We start from the raw sequence: 22,388 nt of genomic DNA, 5'->3' as shown, positions 1-22,388 counted from the left end.
AAAAGCAGCAGCAGTAGTAGCAGCAGCAGTAGTAGTAAAAGCAGTAGTAGCAGCAAAAGCAGCAGCAGTAGTAGCAAAAGCAGTAGTAGTAAAAGCAGTAGTAGCAGCAGCAAAAGCAGTAGTAGTAACAGCGGCAGTAGCAGCAAAAGCAGTAGTAGCAGTAGCAAAAGCAGCAGCAGCAGCAGCAAGGACAGTAGCAGTAGTAGCAGCAGCAAGGGCAGCAGTAGTAGCAGAAGCAGTAGTAACAGCAGCAAAGGCAGCAGCAGTAGCAGCACAGGTAGTAGCAACAGCAGCAGCAGCAGTAGTGAAGCATCTGGTATGAAGCATAAGGCTAAGAAGCAGTCCAAGACCACATCATTTCCACATGCCGGCGCTGCTGAAGGAGAGAGAAGTGTCCGTGTGCAGGCGCGCAAAACACAGAGTAGCAGCAGTAGCAGCAGAAGCACCAGCAGCGGCACCAGCAGCAGCAGTGAAAGCATTGGTGTTTCCCATCGCCAAAGCAAATATGACAGACAAGCTGAGACAAAACCTGTCAAGTCCCAAATTAACGGTTACAGTAGTCACAGCATTTCTACAGAATGGGTAAAATTTTCTAGTGCTTTGACTTCTCCTAAGTGGTGATCCATACTGAGCTGTAGGTAATAACTTCTTTGGGAATTTTGCAGGAACATCGCCTTCCAAAAGTATACCAGCTCCGGTTCAGGTCTGCTCACATCCATCAGGTAGGTCCCTAATTCAAGTGCACATTCCCATGGTGACTACAGTTGCTATGATCAAGCCTGTTACTGAAGGGCTTTGGTTCATTTCACTTGAGCCTTCCATACTGTCCAATACCAACACTAATGGTGGCCAAAATAAGCAGATTTGTTACTAAAATAACTGACCATTACACTACATCCTTCTTTTGTTGCAGCACTTGCAATCCTCATGTTTCGGTCAGGACAACTTTAGGGTAGATGCTGTGCAACTTGTCCAAAACTAAGTTATCAAAGACTATGAGGGGAATTATAAAACAGCGTGAACTTCCAATAGGAATAGCTGTGTCCACAGTTTTTAGGCGATCATGGTAAAAATATCATGTATGTGGATTGTATCGGAAACCAGGTTCAGTATGCACTGTGGCACAGAGGTATTTTAAATATATATTAGAAGGATGATAATATAGTGGCCTTTGTAGGTGTTACCTGTAAAGTTTTTGTATAACTTGCTTATGAAAGAGAAAGATGATAGTGGTTTTCATTAAATTATAACCTCTTTTTTATTTTTAAAAAGTGTGGATATGTTTGACCTCTTATTATGTGTCAGTTTTTACTTCCCTAACATTAGATCTGGACAATGTGATGTTGCCATTTGCAGTCACTGTCTACACGACCTTCCTATGAGCAGAGAGCTCCAGGTGGATTCGAGGCACATTCCTACGCAACATATTTCATGTCTGCATGGGATAATAAAAATAACACTCTAGCTACATCTCAATCTGTCTGTTACCTATAGAAGGAGGCTGATAACTCTGATTTTGACGTCTAGAATGTAAAACTAGAGGCCATGTCACAGCTTTTTAACCTTTTTTCTTTTTTTGGTAGCATACAGATCATAAGATATCAAGCAGCTCATCATCATCTTCCTCCGAGTCAGGAAGCAGCCACTGCAACAGCAGCAGCAGCAGCAGGAGCAGCCACCCAAGCAGCAGCAGTAGCAGCCACCACCATGGAGAAAACACTGGGCACAGCTCAAGAGTCGACGCTCACCACAGCCATGGTTCCAGCCTGACACGCGAGGTACGGCTGTCTGTGGCAGACAAACAAGCAGCCAGGTTTCGCTGGGACTACAGCAGGGACTGTAGATGCGGTGACCTCTAATCAGCTGTGGGGGTCAGGCTCAGGAAGGATTCTGCAAGTCAAGGTTGTAAATTGAAAGTCAAAGTTCCTTGAGAGATTTTTTTTTTCCCTTCATTAAAACTTAAGTTTTTTCCAAATTCATTTGGCTTTAGGGCTTTGTTTGCTGGTGTCTGGACTATTTTTCTCTTTTTAAAATTCTCTTTTCCCTATGAAAGACCGAAATGCAAAAACTTTTATATTTAGGTAAAAATAAGGAGGGAATAAATAATTTCTTTGTAACTTAAGTGTGCCTAATTACTTCTAGATGCAGACCTGAGGTCATGAGTGCATGTAGAGTATAACTAAAATCAGACTCTCCATGGTCATTACTGATTGGTAAATGTAAAGTCCCATTAAACACTGATCACCTTTATCTTACATTTAGTATTCTATAATTGTACTAAGTAAATGTATCTACAGAAAAACAAACCAAATAGATCTGTGAATGCAGACAATGTCTATGGGAACTCTGCTACTAAGAAGGATTTCAAAATAATCAATTGGCTTGAAGGAGCTGTAGTATAGTAAACTATGTTGTGAATGTGTATGCTGCCATGAAGATATCTAGGATGTATTGTAGGCAGATATTTTAAATATTAGAACAATGCACAAAATCTTAATAAGTATATAAATATAGTTTGGATGCCTCATTAAAGCAATCACATCTTTGAAGATTCCTGGTGGGACTGGAAGAATTGAGATTCCAATCAAATTTATCTGTAAATATTGAGGATCTAGAAGCGCGTACCACACACTAAACTGATGAAGGACGAGGGCTGCTTCCTGCTATCCGCACACATAATCTGGACTGTAGGCCCTCCAGTGAATACACAGAAATACTTAAGCGCAGATGGTTGGGTGTTGTTTTTCAGCGCAACTTCCTGGGAGACGTAATTCCACCTGGCATTACGATTGTGGCACAGGCAGTAAGGAGTGACAACAGAAATCAAGGTTATCAAGCTACAGCATATGTTCGTTCTGATGCTGCCAAAGTTGATGTGCAACTAGTTGTGGTTCAGCTGGCTGAAACCAGTTGGAAAGCATGTGCTGATGCTGTAATACTGCCTCTGAAAGCACAGGTAAGCACGCAGGCAGATTTGCCCGGCGAGACATCCAAAAAGCCTTATTTTAAATAAGCACAGAGCACTTGCTGATTAGGAGAATCAAATGGGAAACACGCACGCATTTTGAAATGCTTCACAAACTTTGACAGATTTCAGAAAATGTTCCTATCTTCCACTGTTCTTTTCATTTAAAAAGAATTTTAAAAATCAGCCACTTCAAAATATGGCAAAAAAAAGATATTGGCTTTCAAGTTATATCAAAATATGACCAGTAGAAGTAGAATAACTATTTGAAAAAATGGACTGCTTCATTACTATCCATTTATTATCTGCTCAACTATGAGTTTTCTTGTCTGGGAATCTAGCTGTTTTACTCTCTAATTCATTTCAGAAGACTCATAAATGCATTTAAAATGTTGTCTTTCTTAGGATTTGTATTTAATGGTGGAAACTGTAAAGTTGGGTAATGGGTTGATGCCTGAGAAAGCATCATAAATGCTTTCCCATAAATGGGACAGGTCTTTCCTTTTCTTTTTTCACTTCTCCCTGTGCTGTGCTTCCCATGTGCCTTTTAATGCAAGAGGTCTTTCTGTAACAGTTTGCAGAGACCTCTGTTTCTCGCAGCTGTAATTAACAAATTCAGACTGATGTTTCAGTATTGAAAAAAGTGGTGTGGGGTTCAAATCAAAAGGTATTGGAGGAAGGTAATTGAAATTATAGTGCAGTCTTCTAAAAATAGAAAGACAAAGCAAATTGATTATGAATCCCAAGACTTGGGAACAAAGAGAATCAACATGAAGTTGTGGGAAAGGAGAAAAACTTGCATTTTAAAGTGGTCAAGGATGGTTCTTTGATTCTTCTCTCTAATTTCGGTAACTGTTGCCCTGTTTGTAAAGGCCAGACTGAGATGGGGGAAGGAGTGCCGCGACTACAGGGTAGCAGCCATGGCTACCACAGGCCAACTGGCGAAGAAGCCAGCCGTGCAGCTGAAGATGCAATGGGGAAAACTTCCATCCTGGATAAAAAAGACAAGCACAGCGTATGTAACTTACTCGTTCCTAAGTTGTGATGTTGCATTCCTTACACTAGTTTGCTTTATAAAAACACTGCAAGAACTGAATGAATTTTTTCAACCCAAATATGTTTGGGATTTTATTTTTAAACAAAACGCAAGTTCAATGGCATAAAAGTATTTTGCAAATGTGTCCCACTTCTTCTACATGTTTCATATTAAAGGATATCCCCCAAGTATTTTAAAAACTTGACATGCTCAGTTTTACTTTCCATATTAAATAATTTGATATTTCAGTTCAAAATGCCTTTTCGTTCTGAAATATTCTTCTATTCCGTCTCAAAAAATACCCAATCAAAATGAGCAAAATAAAACCAATGTGTTTGGATAAAATCAACTGTTTCATTTGACCCAAAGTATTATTTCTTTGACTTTTCAGTTCTTCCATTGTTTCGCTGATTTCTCAGAAATTTCAGTAGTCCTCATCCTCCCGTGTCTGCTTTTGCTTATGTACCTGAGTTTGTCACATCTTGTTTATCTCTAGATTCATGCAATACGTTCCTGGTGCAGCACTCGTGTTGGGCTTCTCAGAAGCCCATCAGAGAAATCCATCTCATGAATTTATAGTAAGGGCAGCTGCAACATCTCCACGAACAATTGATACAGTAATTAAAGCTCCTGGGGTAAGTGTCAATTTTTATTTTCTTTTTCCTTACCTTGAATGGATTTTCAACTAATAACATTTTGATACTTAATGTAAAGGAAAAAAAAAAGCAAAGCTCCCTTTTCAAGAAGCTGCTATCAGCTCAACTACATTACATGGGTCTTGAAATACACACAACAGCACTCTTAATTTTGTGCTGGTTTGGTGCAACGTCGCAACAAGTTGAAAATCAAACTCTATAGTCAAATACCTTAATCCCACGCTGAGAACAGCAGTTAGGCCCAAATTGTCTCAAGTATGACTGCTCTAGACTAACACCTTTATTCATTTTACACAGTGTGACTAGTTTTATGGGATGTATAGGGGTCTCAGAGCAGATAATAGAGGCCTTGAGAACACTTTGCTCTCAATTGCAACCATGTACGGCATCTGTCTGTGTGGGCACTCAAGTCACACGTCGGTGGTAACAACACTTGATGAGACGGGTCTGAGCAAGTCATGACAGCCACAAATACAATTCAGCCTTTCCCAAACTGGAGCAGTTAGTTACAGTGTCAGAGCAGCTTGCACACGCTGGATCTGCAGAATCCCACTGATTAATTGGTCCTTGTCCACCAAATCCCCATGCACCGCTTTGAAAAATTTCCCCTATGGATCTCTGGCAAATTAATAACAGCTAGCTATTTGTACACAGAGAAATTAGCGTGTCTTTAACCTTCCATGGTGTTTCAGTACTGCAGGATCTTTAATACATGATAATGAAGAAGCAGGCACACTAGGCATTAATTTGATTCTCTTCATAAATGTAATTTGTAAATATATTGAGGGATCTTACCCCAATGCTCATCATGCCCGTTTTCCGCCTGTAATGGGCTGTTTGCTTTCCCAGACACATGCATCGACTTATTCAGTTACTTAAATTGTTACCTTATTTTTTAAGTCACTTAGTTGTCACTTAGACTTCGTCTACCTCAGTTGCTTTCCAACATCCTTAGCAATTTCTCAAAAAGTCAGGAAGTGTGACTAGAAGACAATGATTCCTCACAAAAGCTTAAGGTTTGGGTGCATCCTGGAGAGACTAACACAACTGCAATTGTATAAATGCATCTTCAAGATTTATTAGTTTTTTTCAAGATAAGACTCTGTCTTTGTTTGCAGTTATATCTTGAGCAATAAAGTTCAATTAATGTATTTTCATTTCTGCTTTTTCAGGTAACACTTTACTATCAGGCACTCCGAATTCCATTCACTCTGCCCTTAGGCCCATCTCCTACTTACGAGACTCCAGATATCACTGCCTGGAATGTGTTTCCTAAAATAGCTTCACAAATAGCACAAGAAGATCAATGTAAATATTACTTATATGCTTGTCTCATGAATAAGCAATGCTTGTAGATCCATCCTCTGCCATGACGAGGCCTTGCCTTTCCTTGTAGTGGACTTCCAGGGAAGCTTAGCATCTCTAACTCTGCTTTCTCAACGGCTCATTCCTTCACTTAGAAGCACATTTATTGGCAGGTGAATGAAGAGACTTCAAATTGATGTAGATATAAACTCATGTAAATATTTGGAGTTCAGGAATTACTCCTGACTGCAAAGAGCAGAGGTTGTCTTTTGCTCCAAGGAGGTCCCATCTCTGAATTGAGAGGCATCAGACGATGGGTACAAGACAGATTATGTATTTTCTGCCGTATTTATTTTCTTCAAAACGGAGTCATGTGAGTCTTAGCTATTTGGTGCCTCTCTCTTCTGTGTGATGTGTGAACTACTTTTTATCATGGTTACTATTTTTAGTTTCTTCAGAATTTGGTACATTTTAGTCCCTGTTAGCTTGAGTTTTGTGATTAGCATGTACTCAAAATCCGTAGTGGTATAGTCTGTATCTGGTAGTTATTCTGTAGTGCTATCCTGTCCTTACAGACTCTGGCAGCATTCTGCCAAGTAGATGTTGAAGTTTCTTTCCTCTTTGCTGGGTAGTTCAATCTCACAGAGGTGGCCTTCAATACTTCGCAGCAGCACACATGCCACTGTCACATCTGCCATTTCTCTTCTGGTTTTGTTTTGCAGCCACATGCGAAATCAGTGAGGGAGACTTCAAAACATTTGATCATGTGAGCCATACATATTCTTTCAATAAAAGCTGCAACCTGATAGTGGCCCAAGACTGTACTGAACGCCCAAAATTCATCATTACTACAAGCAAAGTTGATCCTCAGTCTTTCTCAAGAAAGGTTCACATAAATACAACCTCAGCGTAAGTTTGGTTTATCCTGAGGGCTCAGGAATTTGGTATAAAGTTTCAGGGAGTTAGTCTGGGAATGGGAGATGTCTAGCTGCTAGGTGAAACTGGATTGCAACCAGATATCTGGGGGGAAATGGGATTTCCAGAAGGAATCCTCGTCTGAGACTCTTTGGTTTAGTTGTTCTTGTCTTCAATTTCATAGCCACCATTATCTAATAACCTGCTCATTAAGTCATCCTGCTGTCTGTTCTTCAAAGGTTGAATCTCCAAACCCCACTGTCCCAATGAATTTTGGAAAGAAAACAGCACATTCATTTCATTCATTCAAAATTCAGCTATTCACATTGGCTTCCTGCTAGCTTTGGTCACGGATATCTCTACTTTTCCCATTTTAAATTAACCGCTAGCTTCTTCTTTTCATATGTTTTTATAAAGGAACATCACAATCTGTCCTGCTGCACATTCATCTCTACTTGTGGCATGCAATGAAGAACCAGTTCTATTAGACAGCGGAGACTCTGAATATGAAAAGGGTAAGCTGTGATACCCACTTTTCCAGTACTGACCAGGAAACTAAATATCTTCCAGACATTTTCTAAATTCCACAGAAAGATCTCAGTGTAAAGAAAACCCAAGTGGGAACTAATTCAAAGAAAACTGGAGATATTACTTTCCTAAGATTTGTATTGGCGTACATTCCTGTTTCCTATAGTATATACACTCTTACTTTCTCTCAGCATAACTGACAGGTGAATAAAGCCCTTTCTTATATATGTGTATATGTATTTTCATATATATGGTCTGTCCAGGTGGATGACTGTTTAGAAAAAAAGTGCTTGTCATAAATACAGTTAGATGCTTTGGTTTGGATATTTAGCTGGAGCACCACCGACGTCATTATCATTTCAAGACTTAGCAGACTGGATAAAAAAGTCAGTTCCAACTATAGGGAACAACAGTAGAATATTTTTTAAAATAAAGAGATAATTTCTTCTATTTTTGTTTTCTCTCTCCACACACACAAAAAGATCATTGTGAAGGAAAATGCATTATGGTGTATTTTGTGCTTCTCAGTTTCTCCATTAATGTGAAATTAAGTGGATCACCTTATGGTTCACTGTCTTTTTACAGACAACGTTAAAATTTATAAGAATGGAACAACAGTTATCGTGGAAGCTCCAACATGTGGGCTGAAGAAAGTGGCTTTTGATGGTGTGATCCTTAAGGTATTGGGCTTACTTTCAAGGTTACTGCTCTCTTTCTCTTTAGTACCTTGGCAGTGTAACAGACCAACACTTCAGCATTCACTACAAAGATGTGCTATTTTATAGGTTACTGTTTCTTCATGGATGAGAGGAAAGACCTGTGGAGTTTGTGGAAATAATGACAGAGAAAAGCACAATGAACTCCTAATGCCAAATCATAAGCTGGCACACAGCTGTTCTGCTTTTGTTCATTCATGGGTATTGCTCGAAGAGACCTGCTCTGGTGGTGAGTAGATCTGAAAACGATTTATGCTTGGGGAGAATACAGTTTTGCTTTTCCTCTGCCAATAGCTAGGATACACTTTTTTAAAGCAGCAGATATCTTTCACTTAGAAAAGACTATAGCAATATGTATCCATTTTAACTTAATTAACCACTGACTGTTTAAAACACTGCCTGTGAATACAGAGAACATATACTACAGCAGAAGTTGTTGTCTCATGTGTTTTTCAATGTTAAATAATTTATTCTGCTGTAATTTCTTACACTGAGTAGCTTTTTTCTTGGAGAGGCAAAATCAGGCCTAATCTTGCTCCCACTGATATAAGTGTGATTTTCACCACTGAATCAAAGTGGTTTCAGCTGTTGTCTGCAGACCTAATTTAATCAAACAAGTTGCAGATTCTGAATGTAGTGTCAGATCTGAAGTTTATGTAAATGTTCAGAGTGCCAGAAATTTCGGTTTTGTTCTGTACCATCGGAGGGTGCAATCTCAGGGAAATATTTAGAAATACTCCTGAAGTAAAAGAGCTTCCTCTCACAAGTAGCTGTAAAAATAACGCTGGTCTCCCATAGCGTCAATACAGTTTTGTTCTCTAGGTCTCCATTTACCTTGGACCTGAGACAACTTTATTGAAGTTAATGGTTGTTTTCTCCTTGACTTCAGTGGCCGCAGAATTGTGCTTATCTGCGTGTCAGGAAACGGAGTCATAGCTGGGATCCTGTTAAGTTACATTATACCTTTCTAGTGAGATAATTGCAGCATTATAAAAATCATCCAATACAAAAATTATCCTTGATGTTATTATATAAATGCTGCCTTTCTTTTCTGCAAGTTGACATTTTTCCTAATGCAATGAAGTAGCCATTGTGCTCGCAGTTTCTGTTCTTAATAGCTTTCAGACATGAGAGGTTATTTTCTGTGTATTATGTAGTTCTAAACAACTGGGTATACATGATTCCATTTGGGTTATATTGTGCAATTAGATTTTAAAAATAGCTCCCCTTTCAGACTCTTTCCTCTATCCCCGAACTTATTATCATCCTATCTCGATAACCTCACTACTGTGAGAATGGTTTGTCAGGCACCTGTGTTTTAATAAAAGCTGAAGAGAAAATATGGACCTTTGTTATTGCGAGGATCAATTGGGATTTATTTCTACAATTTTAACTACCTTTCCTTTTCCTCTCAGGGTGCAAGCTGCAGCGTAGTTATGTGAAGCTGAATCGAAATCCTACTATTGATGGAGAGGAATCCACGTGCTACTCTGTTGATCCAGTACTGAAATGTAAGAAAGACTGTACTCCAACTGAAAAAACCTCAGTTAAGGTTGGCTTCCACTGTTTCCCAAAAGGTACGGTACTTTTCTCTCTCGGTGTCATTTACTGTCAGAGCACTCCAAAGAACAAAACACTGCACAGCCACATGCAGACCTGTATTGCTTTAGCTCCTCTCTGAGCTGCTGTTTTTAATCCCATTAGTATTTGCTATAACCACTGACAGTACTGGCCAAGTAAAAGCTAGTTTACATGATGGCAGGTAGCATCATCTGAGAAAAACATTTTAGGTGTTAAAAGGGGCAGCAGCTATCGATAAGAATTTTTTCACATTTTCAGGATCTCCATAAAGTTGAGATAAGCAACAGTGAGTCCTTTTATGCACATTACAGCCTGCAATTTTGTGTAGGCCAGGGCAAGCAAGGCAATTGAAAGTCAGTCAAGTAGTGTGACATGACTGCTGTGATTAGGCTGCCATGCTGTGCCACCGTGCAATACATCAGCAAAAGCACATTGCTGAAATGTTCTCTAGATTGCTCCAAAAAATGGTTTGTTTTTGAAGGCATTTTATACACACACCCTCATGCCCCAGATTTTTAAAAATACTGGACCCTTTTCTCCTTTCACTTATACCAATTTGTCATGGGTGTGATGCATTCTCCGACACAGGTGATGAAGTTATATAGGCATGAGAGGAGAATCCAGCCTGGAACCTACAGATATTTCTGGTGCCTAAACAAATCTTTTAATGAATTACACAGGAGATGTATACTTTAAAGAGAAACCTACCATTAGGGAACGTCTACTGAATACTTCTCTGTGTTAACCAATGTTGGCCAAATCCGTTGTTAGCTGAGATAATCCAGTGTCGTTTCACTGAAGTCAGTGGATCCCTTCATGAATAATACTGGACAGGAACAGAGTATATTAATGTCTGATTTTAAACAACAGCTATGTAGAACTTTGCACTTTGTTCATGTCATTAGTATCTCTGATATTCTGAATCAGCCCATAAAAGCAATGAGTATCTTTGTGATAGTCAACCATCTACAACTGCCTATTCAACAAGTAGCACAGAGAGAGTGCTAATAGTTTTCTGACAGCTCCTTGAAATGTGAATAGATGCTTTCTTTTATGAAAAGAAAAAGCCACCCTTACCAAAAAAATCTTCCAAAATCTTGTCATATCCCTGCTTCACAGATTACTTTCGTGTGTACAAGTCTGTATCTCTGAAATGTCATCACCCCAGGCCACTCACTGCCTCAGAATATTAGGCTATAATAAAGCTGTCTCATTCTCTCACAAAAATGTGTGAGAAAAGAGGAAAATCAGAAAAAAAAGCTATGTTAGTTGTCGCAGCCAGTGCTGCTTTTACAGCAACTGCAGGTTTCTCTGGTTCATTTACTGAGCCAGAGACTGGGAAGTCTGCTAGCAGCACTCCTAATCAAGGGGGTTTTTTATTTATTTATCCTGAGGAGAAGGAGGAGGAGGAGGAGGGGGAAGAGGGAAAGAAGGAGGAGAAGGAGGAAAGGAAAAGATGCCATCTGTAGTTTTTTAGCAAGATGATTGCTTTTCCTCAGGCTAAGGATCAATAGGAATACAAGGCCAGCCCTTAAAAACTGTTCTTTCTCTTTCTTTCTTTGATGACTTGGAAAAGCAGCAGAAACAAAATCCCCATCTTTCTCAAGCTGAGAACGTTTATTTGCATACACTGGACAAAGAGCTTTTCTCAGCTCTTTATGGGAGAGCTCAGCTCTGGTAGTCTGTGGTTTCAAAAGAGAGGGACTCCATCACTGTCACTGGAGGAGCAAGGATAAAATGAAGTGCAAGGATGCAGAATTTCCCCTGTTGTCCTCAAATCAGTGAGATCTTACGATCCTGACTGAGGCAGACATCACTCCAAGTTTAAGCCCACATATTGGTTTATATTTCAAACGTGCCACAAGCCTGACCCATAGGAATCGTAGTTTTCTACATGGCTATGAATGAGATCAGACCCACAGTGTGCCAAAGAGCATAACAAGAATTAACGTATATAAAAAACAGAACCCAGACATTTTTTAGCACTTCTCATTTCAGAGCTTGAAAATATTACATGTTTTTTAAAAGCATCTCCAGCATGTTTCTGGGAAATATTTATTTTCCAGTTTATTATTCAGCCAAGGAGAGGATTAGCATTTCAGGACATAAGTGACTGATAAAACCTGAACCCAAACAGCAGGCCCCGGCTTTCCCTGTGATGAGAGATGGCATGTTATAAATGTATTGTCCAACTAGGGGATAAAACAAATGGAACTGAAATTATGAAAGCTTTACCCATTCTCATTATACAAACTTAATCTAAATGGATGTCCTAATATTCTTCCTGATGGAATGATAAACCTCCAACTAGCTAAGAATATTTATTGGGAGGGTGAATATCATTATTCCATTCAGATTATTTCAGCATTAAGGGATATGGCTCACTCAAGCTGCTGTTGATAAAGCAGTGTGGTAAGGTTAATACTGCAACTGACAATGCTCTGCCAGATTTCACAATATATGGGAAACTTTAATTAGAAGTTTATGAACCTCTGAAAATTCTCCAAAGGGCTTATCCTTCAGAATGAACTTCGACAAGTAGTCAGTTGAAATACACAGTACTAACATAAAAAGAGATCGCTGATGTGTGTTGGTACGTGGTGGTCTAACTTTGAAGGTGGCTACCTCCAGCACTTTTACAGGCTCATGCCTGTTGTCTCCGTGCTTCGTGAAATGCTATTAGTTTTGTTTTTAGGGAGGCATGATAGTAATTATATAATGGATGACAATCCCGCTCCAAGTCAATGAGTCAGTTCGATGTCAGTCGTGGGGGACAGGATTTCATTCTTTACTTGACGAGACATTTGGCAGCCATCAAAACAGCATTTCCTTGAAACGTGTTAATTTGTTTGATGTTAAGTTAACAAAGGCTCTGCTCTTCTGACAGATACTGCTGTAAGCATGCCGGAATGGCAGAGAAGCAGCGATAAGAAATCTGCATCTGAGGATGTTGTGGAGTCTGTGGATGCTGACATTGATTGTACCTGCACTGGTGACTGTAGTTAAGCTAAACGCTTTAGTGTTTGCTATAGACATACTACACAAATAATTGAATAGCTGGACAGATAAGAAGGGAATGTAATAGCTGCAGTAAAATATTAAGAAATGTGCTTGAAGAAAATAAGCCTACTGTGTTGCATCCAAAGTCAAACGCATTATGTACAGTCTGCACTGCTTAATAAATACGTTGTTCATTAAATAAGTATTCATGTGGTCTCTCTCTTTATTTTTCCCTATCAACAAAACAATCAGACCAACTATAATATTATCCAGAAATCCTGCTTCCTTTTATCTGAAATATAATTACAGCAGTCCTCTCTTAAAATTATGTTCACTAGGTGATGAAAGGAAAACATGATTACGGCTACTGCTAACATTCCATTGTGCAAAGAATTTCATATTTAGCATACTAAAGACACAGTAAGCATTTGTTTTCTTTTATGCTTTCTGGTAAAGAGCAAAGTCTGTTCTTGGAACAGTTCTGAAAAAAAAATACATTTTACTCCCAGCAAGACCATTAGCCTTAGTGCATTCTACAAAGGAATGAATTGGACTGCTAGACTCCCACTGTAGCTTTCCAGAGAGCTATAGTGTGTGGCACAGTCCCCATTTTCATTTAAATTTCAATGGATGTGCTGTTGCTTCATGAGCTAAAAGTATGAATAGGAACTGGGTTTTTTGGTTTACCATCTTCTATTGTATGTCCATGAAAATGATTCCTTCAGAAACTTCAGGGAACAATAATACATCAGGTAGCATTCCAAATACTCCAAAAAAGTAATATATAGAAAAATATGTAAGATCAATAGCATCATAAAGCTAAAATAAAGCAGAAGCAGGACACAAGACTGTGTTTAACCAGTACGGTGTCAATCTGCTAGCTTTCACTAGGCCTGTGCAGAAAGGCAATTCCCTCCCACCCCAGGGGACCAGGAATAGTGCCACCTTCAAACCCTGAGCAATGACAGAACATTCCTTCACCTCGTACCCGAATCAGCCGCACACTGAGCCATGATACATTTCCCATAACAAGCAATAGCAGCCAGCCCGCTCTTCTAAGAGATGCCTTAGCACGGGCAAGGTACAACACAAACACTGCCAGGAAACTGTCATTAAAGAAAATACTGAGCTATCCAAAAGAGGATTGAAGACTAAATAGCTGAACAATTACAGAATAACATTTCTCAGGGCTTTTCTTTCTAGAGCAGAAACATGAGTAGTGTGTAGTTCTCTTCTCACTCTCTCTCAAGTTGCAGCTTGCAACCAACTTGAAATTAGAAAAACAACACAGTTTTTCTCAATGTACTGCAGTTGCTTTACTGCTTCCAGAAGAAAATAAGACATTAGGAGTTTGTCCAAACCCACTGTGCTCTGATGCCTGGGGCTTACCTTGCAGCAAGCATGTTTGCCTCTGCCCCTAAGCCTTTTCCCTGAGGACATCCTACGGAGGGCAAAAGGGGTCTACCTGCCTCATTCCCTTCCCCCAGACCTAATGCAGTCTTTATGCTGTATTTGACAACCTTTATGTGTACTGGGACTATATGCAGATAGCCAGTGCTCTATTAAACAACTTTCTTTTCATGCAAGTATGTTCAAAGATCAATAACCTGCATCCTTGTGCTGTGTTTTGGTTTGTAATGACTTATTCACAAATTCCCTGTACAAAAGCTGTGTTTTGCTAACTCATCAGAAGTGCTACACTGCAAAAAAAAGCAGCGCCAAACAAGAGGGGCATTGAAGAACACTGCATTGCACTTTCCTTTAAAAAATCACACTCATATTACACCTGGAGAGCCCTTTTCTTCCTGCTATTGTTTTCACCATGGCTTATGGGAGATTTGCCATTGCCTTTCATAGGATCAGACTGTCATCTTTAATCCAACACCTTTCTCTTTAATCCTCTTGTTTACAAAAGAGAAACTTTTGCCAGTCAACCACTTCAGCTAAGACAAAGGTAGTGAAGAGGTGTAGTGAGGGGGGGAAAAATGAACTTTCATGCTCAACCAGTAGAACAGGAATTTAGTAACAGCAAAGAGCCATTAGTAAGTGAAGTAATTCTGCTCGCAGTAAAACACAGCCATCTACACAGAAGCATGACACTAATTAACAATGATCAAGCTGGGATGTACAGTACAAAAAAAATGCAAGCAGCTCATACAGGCAAATGCCTTCTCCCAGAAACAATCTACAGGTTGTTAAAGTCATTGGAAAAAACTTCAAGGGAGAGACTGGTCAGCAGTCCTGAATTTATTTTACAATGATGATATGTAATAATACTACGTATTGTATAGCATTAAAAAATCAATAAGCATGCCAGGTCAGGCCCGTCCCTGCTGAAGACCCACTTGGGATCCTGCATCAGCAAGAAGATACCTCCAACGTCCCAATTAAAGATAATAATACTACGTATTGTATAGCATTAAAAATCAATAAGCATGCCAGGTCAGGCCCATCCCTGCTGAAGACCCACTTGGGATCCTGCGTCAACAAGAAGATACCTCCAACGTCCCAGTTAAAGGGAGCCACCAGAACAGCTACACGTCTCTTTCTGCTAAATTGTCGTGCCTGGAAAAAGCTAACCTGTCCATGCTAGAACCCCACACGTGTGCCTTTCCCCCAGCAAAAGCTCCTCTGTCAGCACTTTCCACTGGCTGTGATATAAACTCCCGGCAGCAGGATGCTGTGTGTGATGGCTTGAGCACAAAAGTCCCAAACAAACTCCGAGCTCATGCAGTGTCCCAGACACAAGGAAAGAAAGGATCACAGAATCACAGAATCCCAGAATGTGAGGAGTTGGAAGGGCCCTGCAAAGCTGATCCAGTGCAACCCCTGCCACAGCAGGATCACCAGAGCAGTCACACAGGAACACGGCCAGGGCTTTGGGTGTCTCCACACAAGGAGACTCCACAACCTCTCTGGGCAGCCTGGGCCATGCTCTGCCACCCTCGCAATCACAAAGTTTCTCCTCATCTTCAGCTTGAACCTCCTGTGCTCCAGCTTGGGACCATTGCCCCTTGTCCTGGCATTGGCCATCCCAGAGCAGAGCCTGGCTCCTTCCTCCTGACACTGCCCTTTCCCAATGATCCCAAGGAATGGGGGCACCCCTCAGTCTCCTCTGCTCCAAGCTAAAGAGACAAAAGAGATGGCAGCGCATGGCCAGGGAATCCACTCACCATCACCCTCTCAGTAACGCAGCCCGGGCTGGGGCGCAGGCTCAGCCAGAGGGGAAAGCATTCGCCAGCAAAAGCCAGGCACGCTCCTTTCACTGCTCAGTGCAGAGCACGGGGGACACACAGCGCTTATTATTTCCATTTTGAAGGGGCAGCTTTCATTTCTGTCCAGTTCCTGTTCGTTAGTGCCCTCTTGCTGAGACAGCTGAATGCCTTTTGCTGACTGAAAGACTCCACTGATGTTGCAGCTGTAAAATCCAAATAGAATGAAAGTTAGTAAAGCCTGAGGTTGGCAGTGGGCACAGCAAAGCAAAACACTTAAAACCAGCTCATTTTGCCAAAGGAATTAAGAGTATTAGCAGTACAAGTGCGAAAAAGCCCTTCTGGAGTTTCTAATGCACCACATAGACATTTCCAACCCATCTGGGAGGATATCTGCAGTCCAGATTTAAACCTCATTTGGAAATCACGCCTGTCCTATCTTATAAAGCAAAACAAAATTATACAGCCTACCGAGTATTAGAATGTGTACTTCACAGGCTGAGCTTTTATGCACTCTACTTTTCATTCCTAGTGCTTCTCAATGATATGAATTAATGAACTCCAGACCTTACTGTAGTAATCAAGGAATGTGACCTTGCAATTACAGTACTCCAGTATTGTTTAAAAAAGTGAGTGTCAGAAAAAAAGATGCAGTCCCAAGCATAAGCCAGGCTTGAGTCCTAATCCTGCCTTTGCAGCTCTGTAATGCAGTTTTACACAAGGCTGGGGATTTCTGTGCCTCATTTTCTGCATCAGAAGGATATGACTACTTACCTACTTGATGGAGTCAGAAATGCTTATGAATTTATAGTCTCATATGTCTTTTGCAAGTTCTTCTGTGATTCTAGAGAAGAAAAGTAAATTTTTCCACTAGATCTCCTAACCACAAGAGTGTATTTTATTGCCAAGTTGAAGGTTTTCATTTTCAAATTCATCCAGCTGTAAAATAACTATACATTTGGAAAAAATCAAAACAATGTACTTAATTTGTTCACGGTCAGCTTTGGTTAAACCTTAGTGGATTATTTGTAAAAGCTTAGAATTGGATCCTGCTATTACCGTGGGATAGGCAAAAGGCTATTGGAGACACCGTCTTTTGTATCCCAGACAAAGACAACAAACCTTTTGTCCCTCAGACCTGGCTCTTTTGATTCACTAATTCTAAATGACACGGTGACTCTCAGGAAAGCATGGTCCTTCTGCTCCAGAGAAAGAAGCTGCGGCCTGATAGGAAAGGACAAAACCATTACTATCAGACCCCTCCTGGAAACGAAATGCCTGCTCTGCAGCGTGAGCATTAGAAAAAATAGCATGTACAATTCTAACCCCGCTGAAGTCAATGGTTAAACTCAACAGAGCTAGGCTTTTACTCAGCATGTTTGAATGAGTTATTAAACGAGCTTTAGCTGTCCCTAAAAATAAATGTACTGTGTGGATCTAAGTGCAGCTGATGAATAAGAAACCTCAGGAATCTAGCAAATACAGTAGTTAGGGCTAAAACCAGAGACAGCACCGAAGGTTGCAGAAGAGAGTAGCTATTAGTGGCCATCTGAGCTTTATGTTGAATCTCAAGGTCTCTCATGCCATCTACTGGCTTTTCTGTTTACCAACAATGGTTTAAATCTTTTTCCTCCGGGTTTATTTATAGGTCTGATACATTCCAGGCAGTTTTAGATAAATTCCAATCAAGATTTAGGGTGGGTTTTTTTCCCTCTAACCTCGACACTTGATTACTATGTGGAGGGTTTTTTCCTGTAAGCACATTACAATTCTGTACCTTTCTGAACACTGTTTCACATTGTCTCTGGAGGAAAAAGACATCGCCTAAGACATTCCCATTTCTGTTATTGCTGGTTAGGCAGTAATTACATTGCAAGCAGGGCTGGGAGAACAGTTTACTGAGAAAATCTAAAGCTGTTGGAAAATAGTACTTGCAGTTCTTCCTCAATCAGTGTGAGAAGGTTGTTATTTTGGTACTGAAAATGTTTTAATGTACCAAAAAAGGTCTGGTTTTCCCTTACAGTTCACTTAGTCGAAATTCACGAAGAACACTTACATGTCCTGATATTATTAAGTTTACTGTCAGATGGGCTTTGGGAAGCAGGAAGTATATATAAAGAGATCAGATCACAGTACTTCATTACCTGTAGACTGTTTCTTCCTGGCATCCAGTTTCCCTTCCCTATTTATCTGTGTCCACTGGTCTGTTCAGCTTCTTGCAGCAAGACAAACATGGACTCCCAGAGAGATCAGGGCTGCACACTGTGCCCCATCTAGAAGCTATTTAGGCAACTTCAAAACACACCCATGTTAAAACATCAGCCTGCTGAAGCTTTTGGAGCTTTGCAAAGTTGCTCTCTTTCTTCTCTCTGTGCTTTGCTTCTGCAGTATCTTCCACTCATCTATAATGGCATACATGCAAAGGGCCACATGTGACACAGTAGCTGTTGTAAAGGCAGGTTGTGGATGCTAAACAAGGTTGGAGTTCAGGGCCCAGGAGGAGTTTGAACATCCAGGACCTCTATGGATTACCCTGGAGTACTCCAATTGCCATTTGCAAATTAAGCTGAGACTCTTTATCTTGGCGCAGAGGAGAGTGCCCGCGTTCATGGTTATCAATCTGTAAAGGGCAGTGTCAGGAGGAAGGAGCCAGGCTCTGCTCTGGGATGTCCAATGGCAGGACAAGGGGCAATGGTCCCAAGCTGGAGCACAGGAGGTTCAAGCCGAAGATGAGGAGAAACCTTGTGAGTGTGAGGGTTATGGAGCATGGCCCAGGCTGCCCAGAGAGGCTGTGGAGTCTCCTTGTCTGGAGACACCCAAAGCCCTGGCCGTGTTCCTGTGTGACTGCTCTGGTGATCCTGCTGTGACAGGGGTTGCACTGGATCAGCTTTGCAGGGCCCTTCAACTCCTCACATCCTGGGATTCTGTGATTCTTTAGAGTAGCAGCTAGCTGGGATTCATCAGGTTGTGCATCTTGTTAGTCCAGCTTGAGTCCTGTTACTGGATAGCCACATTCTCCATCATCTTTGACGCATCTTCCCTTTAGGTAAATTGTGACTGCATTGGAGAAAAATACTAACTGGAGACTTGCACCAAGTGTAGCATAAAGTCTGCAAAGGTCACTACAACAAATAATGTGCTAAGCTAGGGTGCCGAAATAACAGTCCTCAGGCTTTTGCCACATCTTTGTTTTGTCTCACAGGGAAAATAGATCACAGCGTCTTTTCATTCTGAAGCTTCAGGGCACTTTCATGACTCTTAAAACTTTCTTCTTGGTAATGAAATTAAGTTCAAAATATAGTAAGTGGTGACTAACAAGTGAAATGTTATTACTAACTGCCCTCAAGCTTATCTCTATTAATTTTTTGCATTATTTCCTCCATGTATCATCCTAACCTTTGCAAGTAGAAGTAACTCAGTATTCTTTATAGATACTACATGAAACAACATTTAAGCACTTTGTTTAATAGTGGTCACACCTGCCTCTTATGCATTGAGAATTTACTCTATCTAGAGCTGCTCTGATGCTCTGTTATAGCTGATAAAAAGATAATTACAGCAAAAGAAATAGAGCCAAGAATTTGGGCTGAGTAAGCTAACACTCTAGAATTCTACTTTGATTCCTGCTCATGTGGTCAAAACAAAACTATTAATATTCAAGATCTACTCATGACCATGAGACTTGTGGGATGACATACAGATTAGATTCACTATGGCACAAGAGATTGACACGGGCTCAGGCTGGGACTAGAAGTGGCAGTCAAATTATCTCACTGTGACACCTATTTGCATTACTTCAGACTCAATGCAGATACATTGGTATCTATGGATGGTGTTTCACCTTTATGAAATGTGGCTGCACCATTTTTGTTTGATACTAACTTAGACATCTCTACACCACGAATCATAGTGGCCCCATTGCCCCTGATATTACTATTCGCTGTACTGCAAAACCTGGCTTTCACGTGCCTGATACCAGAGTACAATCTTCTCTCCAGATCAATGTATTAAATACCATGTATTAAGAAGAAATAAGCACTTTAGGTGGTATCTAAGGTATCTTTCCCTTCCAGCCTTATAAGTGCCTAGATGATTCAACAGGAAATGCTGAAGAGGTCGTCAGAAACATCCACTTTCTCAGTCCTGGGCTCACTGGGAACAGATTTCCATACCTGAAATCATCTTCTGGGTTCTGGCAGCTACATTGTCCCTTCTGAAGCACAACTGGGGGATGCTGGGGGATGCTGGGGAGGACAAGTCTCACATCTCAGGTGACTGTTCAACCCATTAAATCACTGTATGAAAATAGGTGGGAACCACAGTTCTGTCACTGAATGAGCACAATCACATATGCTCTAGTTTTGTGGGGCTTGCTGATTAAGGGGTATAGAGGGCAAAACTTCTCATGTGAGGCTTTTCATGTCTTACATGTGAGAAGGGGCTGAGCCTTGCAGCTTTTCCAGCACTTCTGAGCAGAAGCAAGGCTGCTCTTTAGGATGCTGGAGAGCTGCACAGATTGTGAAAATTAGGCACCAATAGACTTTGCTATTTAAAGGTATAGAAGGGAGTAGTAAGAATTTTAGTCCTGAGTATAAGCACCTACTTTGTATCTAAGTATTTTACTTTCCTCTGTGAAGCTAGGCATCTGTCTCTACAACACTACAGCTTCACATTGGAAAATCCGGACGCAACCAAACTGAAATGCTCCGGAGGAAATAATTGGTGACCTTGCCTGACAGACCAAACTAAACCTGGCAGGCGAGTCGCCCCCTTTGCCAAGTCCTCAGATCCCCAGCTGCAGCCGTGCAGATTACACAGCTTCCTGGGCCGGACGAGGTTGCCAGCTCCAAGCCCAGCTACAGCCAGCTCCCCGCGCAGCCTCCTGCCTTCAGCTTGGCTCTGCAGGCCCCGGAGCGTGCCCAGGGCCAGCTGGTTAGCACCAGGCAGACAGGCAACCTGGCACTCTCCCCACCCTTTGGCCAGCTGGTGGATCAACAAAATGGATTGCTCCGCTCATGAGAAATGCTGGGATGCCGGCATCTCCCTCCCATGCAGAGCGAGACGCAATGTGACAGCCCAAAACTCCTCTGAGACGCCGTTCCCTTTTGCAGAGAGAATGGGCTGCTCTCCGGCTCACTTTCTTCACTCTTGCAGAGGACAGAGGAGCCTTCCAGTTGTGGTGTGATGAGGCTATTTCCTTTATATTTGTATAAGGATCTGAACTGCTAAGCACTGATTTTTTTACATAGTTCAGCATCCCATTCCAGCTTTCTTTAGGTGGGTAGGCACAGAATAGCTGAATTAAAGTTCAAGGTTTAGGTTATGGCCCAACTGAGGCAGAGTTCTAGCTCAGACTATAATTCGATTTATATCATGTCAATATAAATAAAATTAAGGAGGATTTCTCATTTCTTTCAAAGCTTCTACCACCAATTTGCCAATTACCTCTGTGCTGTAGACAGTGTGAGATTTTCAGCACTGCTAGCTGTAAATGTATTTGTCTAGCTAAGCCCCCAAAACTCATATTTTAGCTCAGGAAGTCCTTCATCCAATAAGGCTCTCATTATACTTCCACCATTCTACAAATACTTCATCCTAAGGCAATCAAGATGGTAAAAATAGTACTTTTTTAAAACCAATGATCTCAAGTCAGTGGGTCTTTGGAATACAGATGAAATGGATCATCCAGGGTCAGCCCCTCAGGAAGATACCTGATAATTTTCACATTACATCATCCTTGAATTTCAATCATTTCCTCAATAGTTATATTAACAGCACTGAAATCATTGAGACTCACCATTTTCCTCCACATCAGCATGCACTTTGGGATGGGGAGAGGGGGGAATTTCTTCTGCTTCAAAAATGTTGGTAGATCATTTAAACCAGTGTAACAGAAACAAAATACAAGGCATAGCCAATGACTCAAGTCTGAAAACTGCAGTAATTTTTCTGAATGACAGAGTGAGAGGTTGCTTACTTGGTTATCACACAGCAATTTCACAGCTCCTGGGTTTCATTACCCCCTTCCCTCCCCAAAAGATTTTCTTCATATGAAAAGACCTTTCAATTTTGCTCCTACTTTAAGTTCTTCTCTTTGCTTGAATTCTTCATTATGCTATTTGTAGGGCTTATTTTTCCCTTGTTAGGCAGAAAGTTAGGTAATCAAATGTGTCTCAACAAGCTGAACAGATTCCTACAGCAAACCCCCAGGAAACCTAACTGCAGCCCCCTCCACTCCTATCAGCCGCTGCTGCGCTTATCTTCCAGATAAGCGACTTGGTGATCTCTCCGTCCTTGCCTTTGAGGGAATGGAGCAGCAGGAAAGCAGGCTTACTCACACTTCACCCTGACCCCTAGGTGAGAATAAGCCTTCCCTGAACGGTTATATGCTCACAGTAGAGGCTGATAAATAGACCGAACCACAAATCAAACAACAGAGTTAAATAAAACCCATTGGCTCTGGTCCCTGTAGAG

The 22,388-nt window shown here is 41.0% G+C and overlaps 1 protein-coding gene across 1 annotated transcript in view; it reads left to right on the top strand.

Moving 5' to 3' along the window:
• The window catches only part of LOC104544705 (vitellogenin-1-like), a 42,631-nt gene extending 29,724 nt beyond the window's left edge, over positions 1–12,907 (top strand). Inside the window, exons 24-37 of the mRNA XM_010189646.1 lie at positions 4–196; positions 257–582; positions 666–722; positions 1,584–1,778; positions 2,750–2,956; positions 3,838–3,980; positions 4,498–4,636; positions 5,830–5,965; positions 6,685–6,871; positions 7,295–7,392; positions 7,991–8,085; positions 8,191–8,350; positions 9,537–9,698; positions 12,590–12,907. Of these exons, the coding sequence (XP_010187948.1) occupies positions 4–196; positions 257–582; positions 666–722; positions 1,584–1,778; positions 2,750–2,956; positions 3,838–3,980; positions 4,498–4,636; positions 5,830–5,965; positions 6,685–6,871; positions 7,295–7,392; positions 7,991–8,085; positions 8,191–8,350; positions 9,537–9,698; positions 12,590–12,708 (2,217 nt within the window). The 3' untranslated portion in view covers positions 12,709–12,907. The remainder of the gene's footprint in view (positions 1–3; positions 197–256; positions 583–665; positions 723–1,583; positions 1,779–2,749; positions 2,957–3,837; positions 3,981–4,497; positions 4,637–5,829; positions 5,966–6,684; positions 6,872–7,294; positions 7,393–7,990; positions 8,086–8,190; positions 8,351–9,536; positions 9,699–12,589) is intronic.
• Positions 12,908–22,388: the final 9,481 nt, after the last annotated feature.

Source organism: Mesitornis unicolor, unplaced genomic scaffold (genome assembly GCF_000695765.1).
Source record: "Mesitornis unicolor isolate BGI_N332 unplaced genomic scaffold, ASM69576v1 scaffold18588, whole genome shotgun sequence".
Lineage (NCBI taxonomy): Eukaryota > Metazoa > Chordata > Aves > Mesitornithiformes > Mesitornithidae > Mesitornis > Mesitornis unicolor.
The sequence above is the reverse complement of the archived record's forward strand: the minus strand, read 5'-3'. Positions and strand labels throughout refer to the sequence as shown.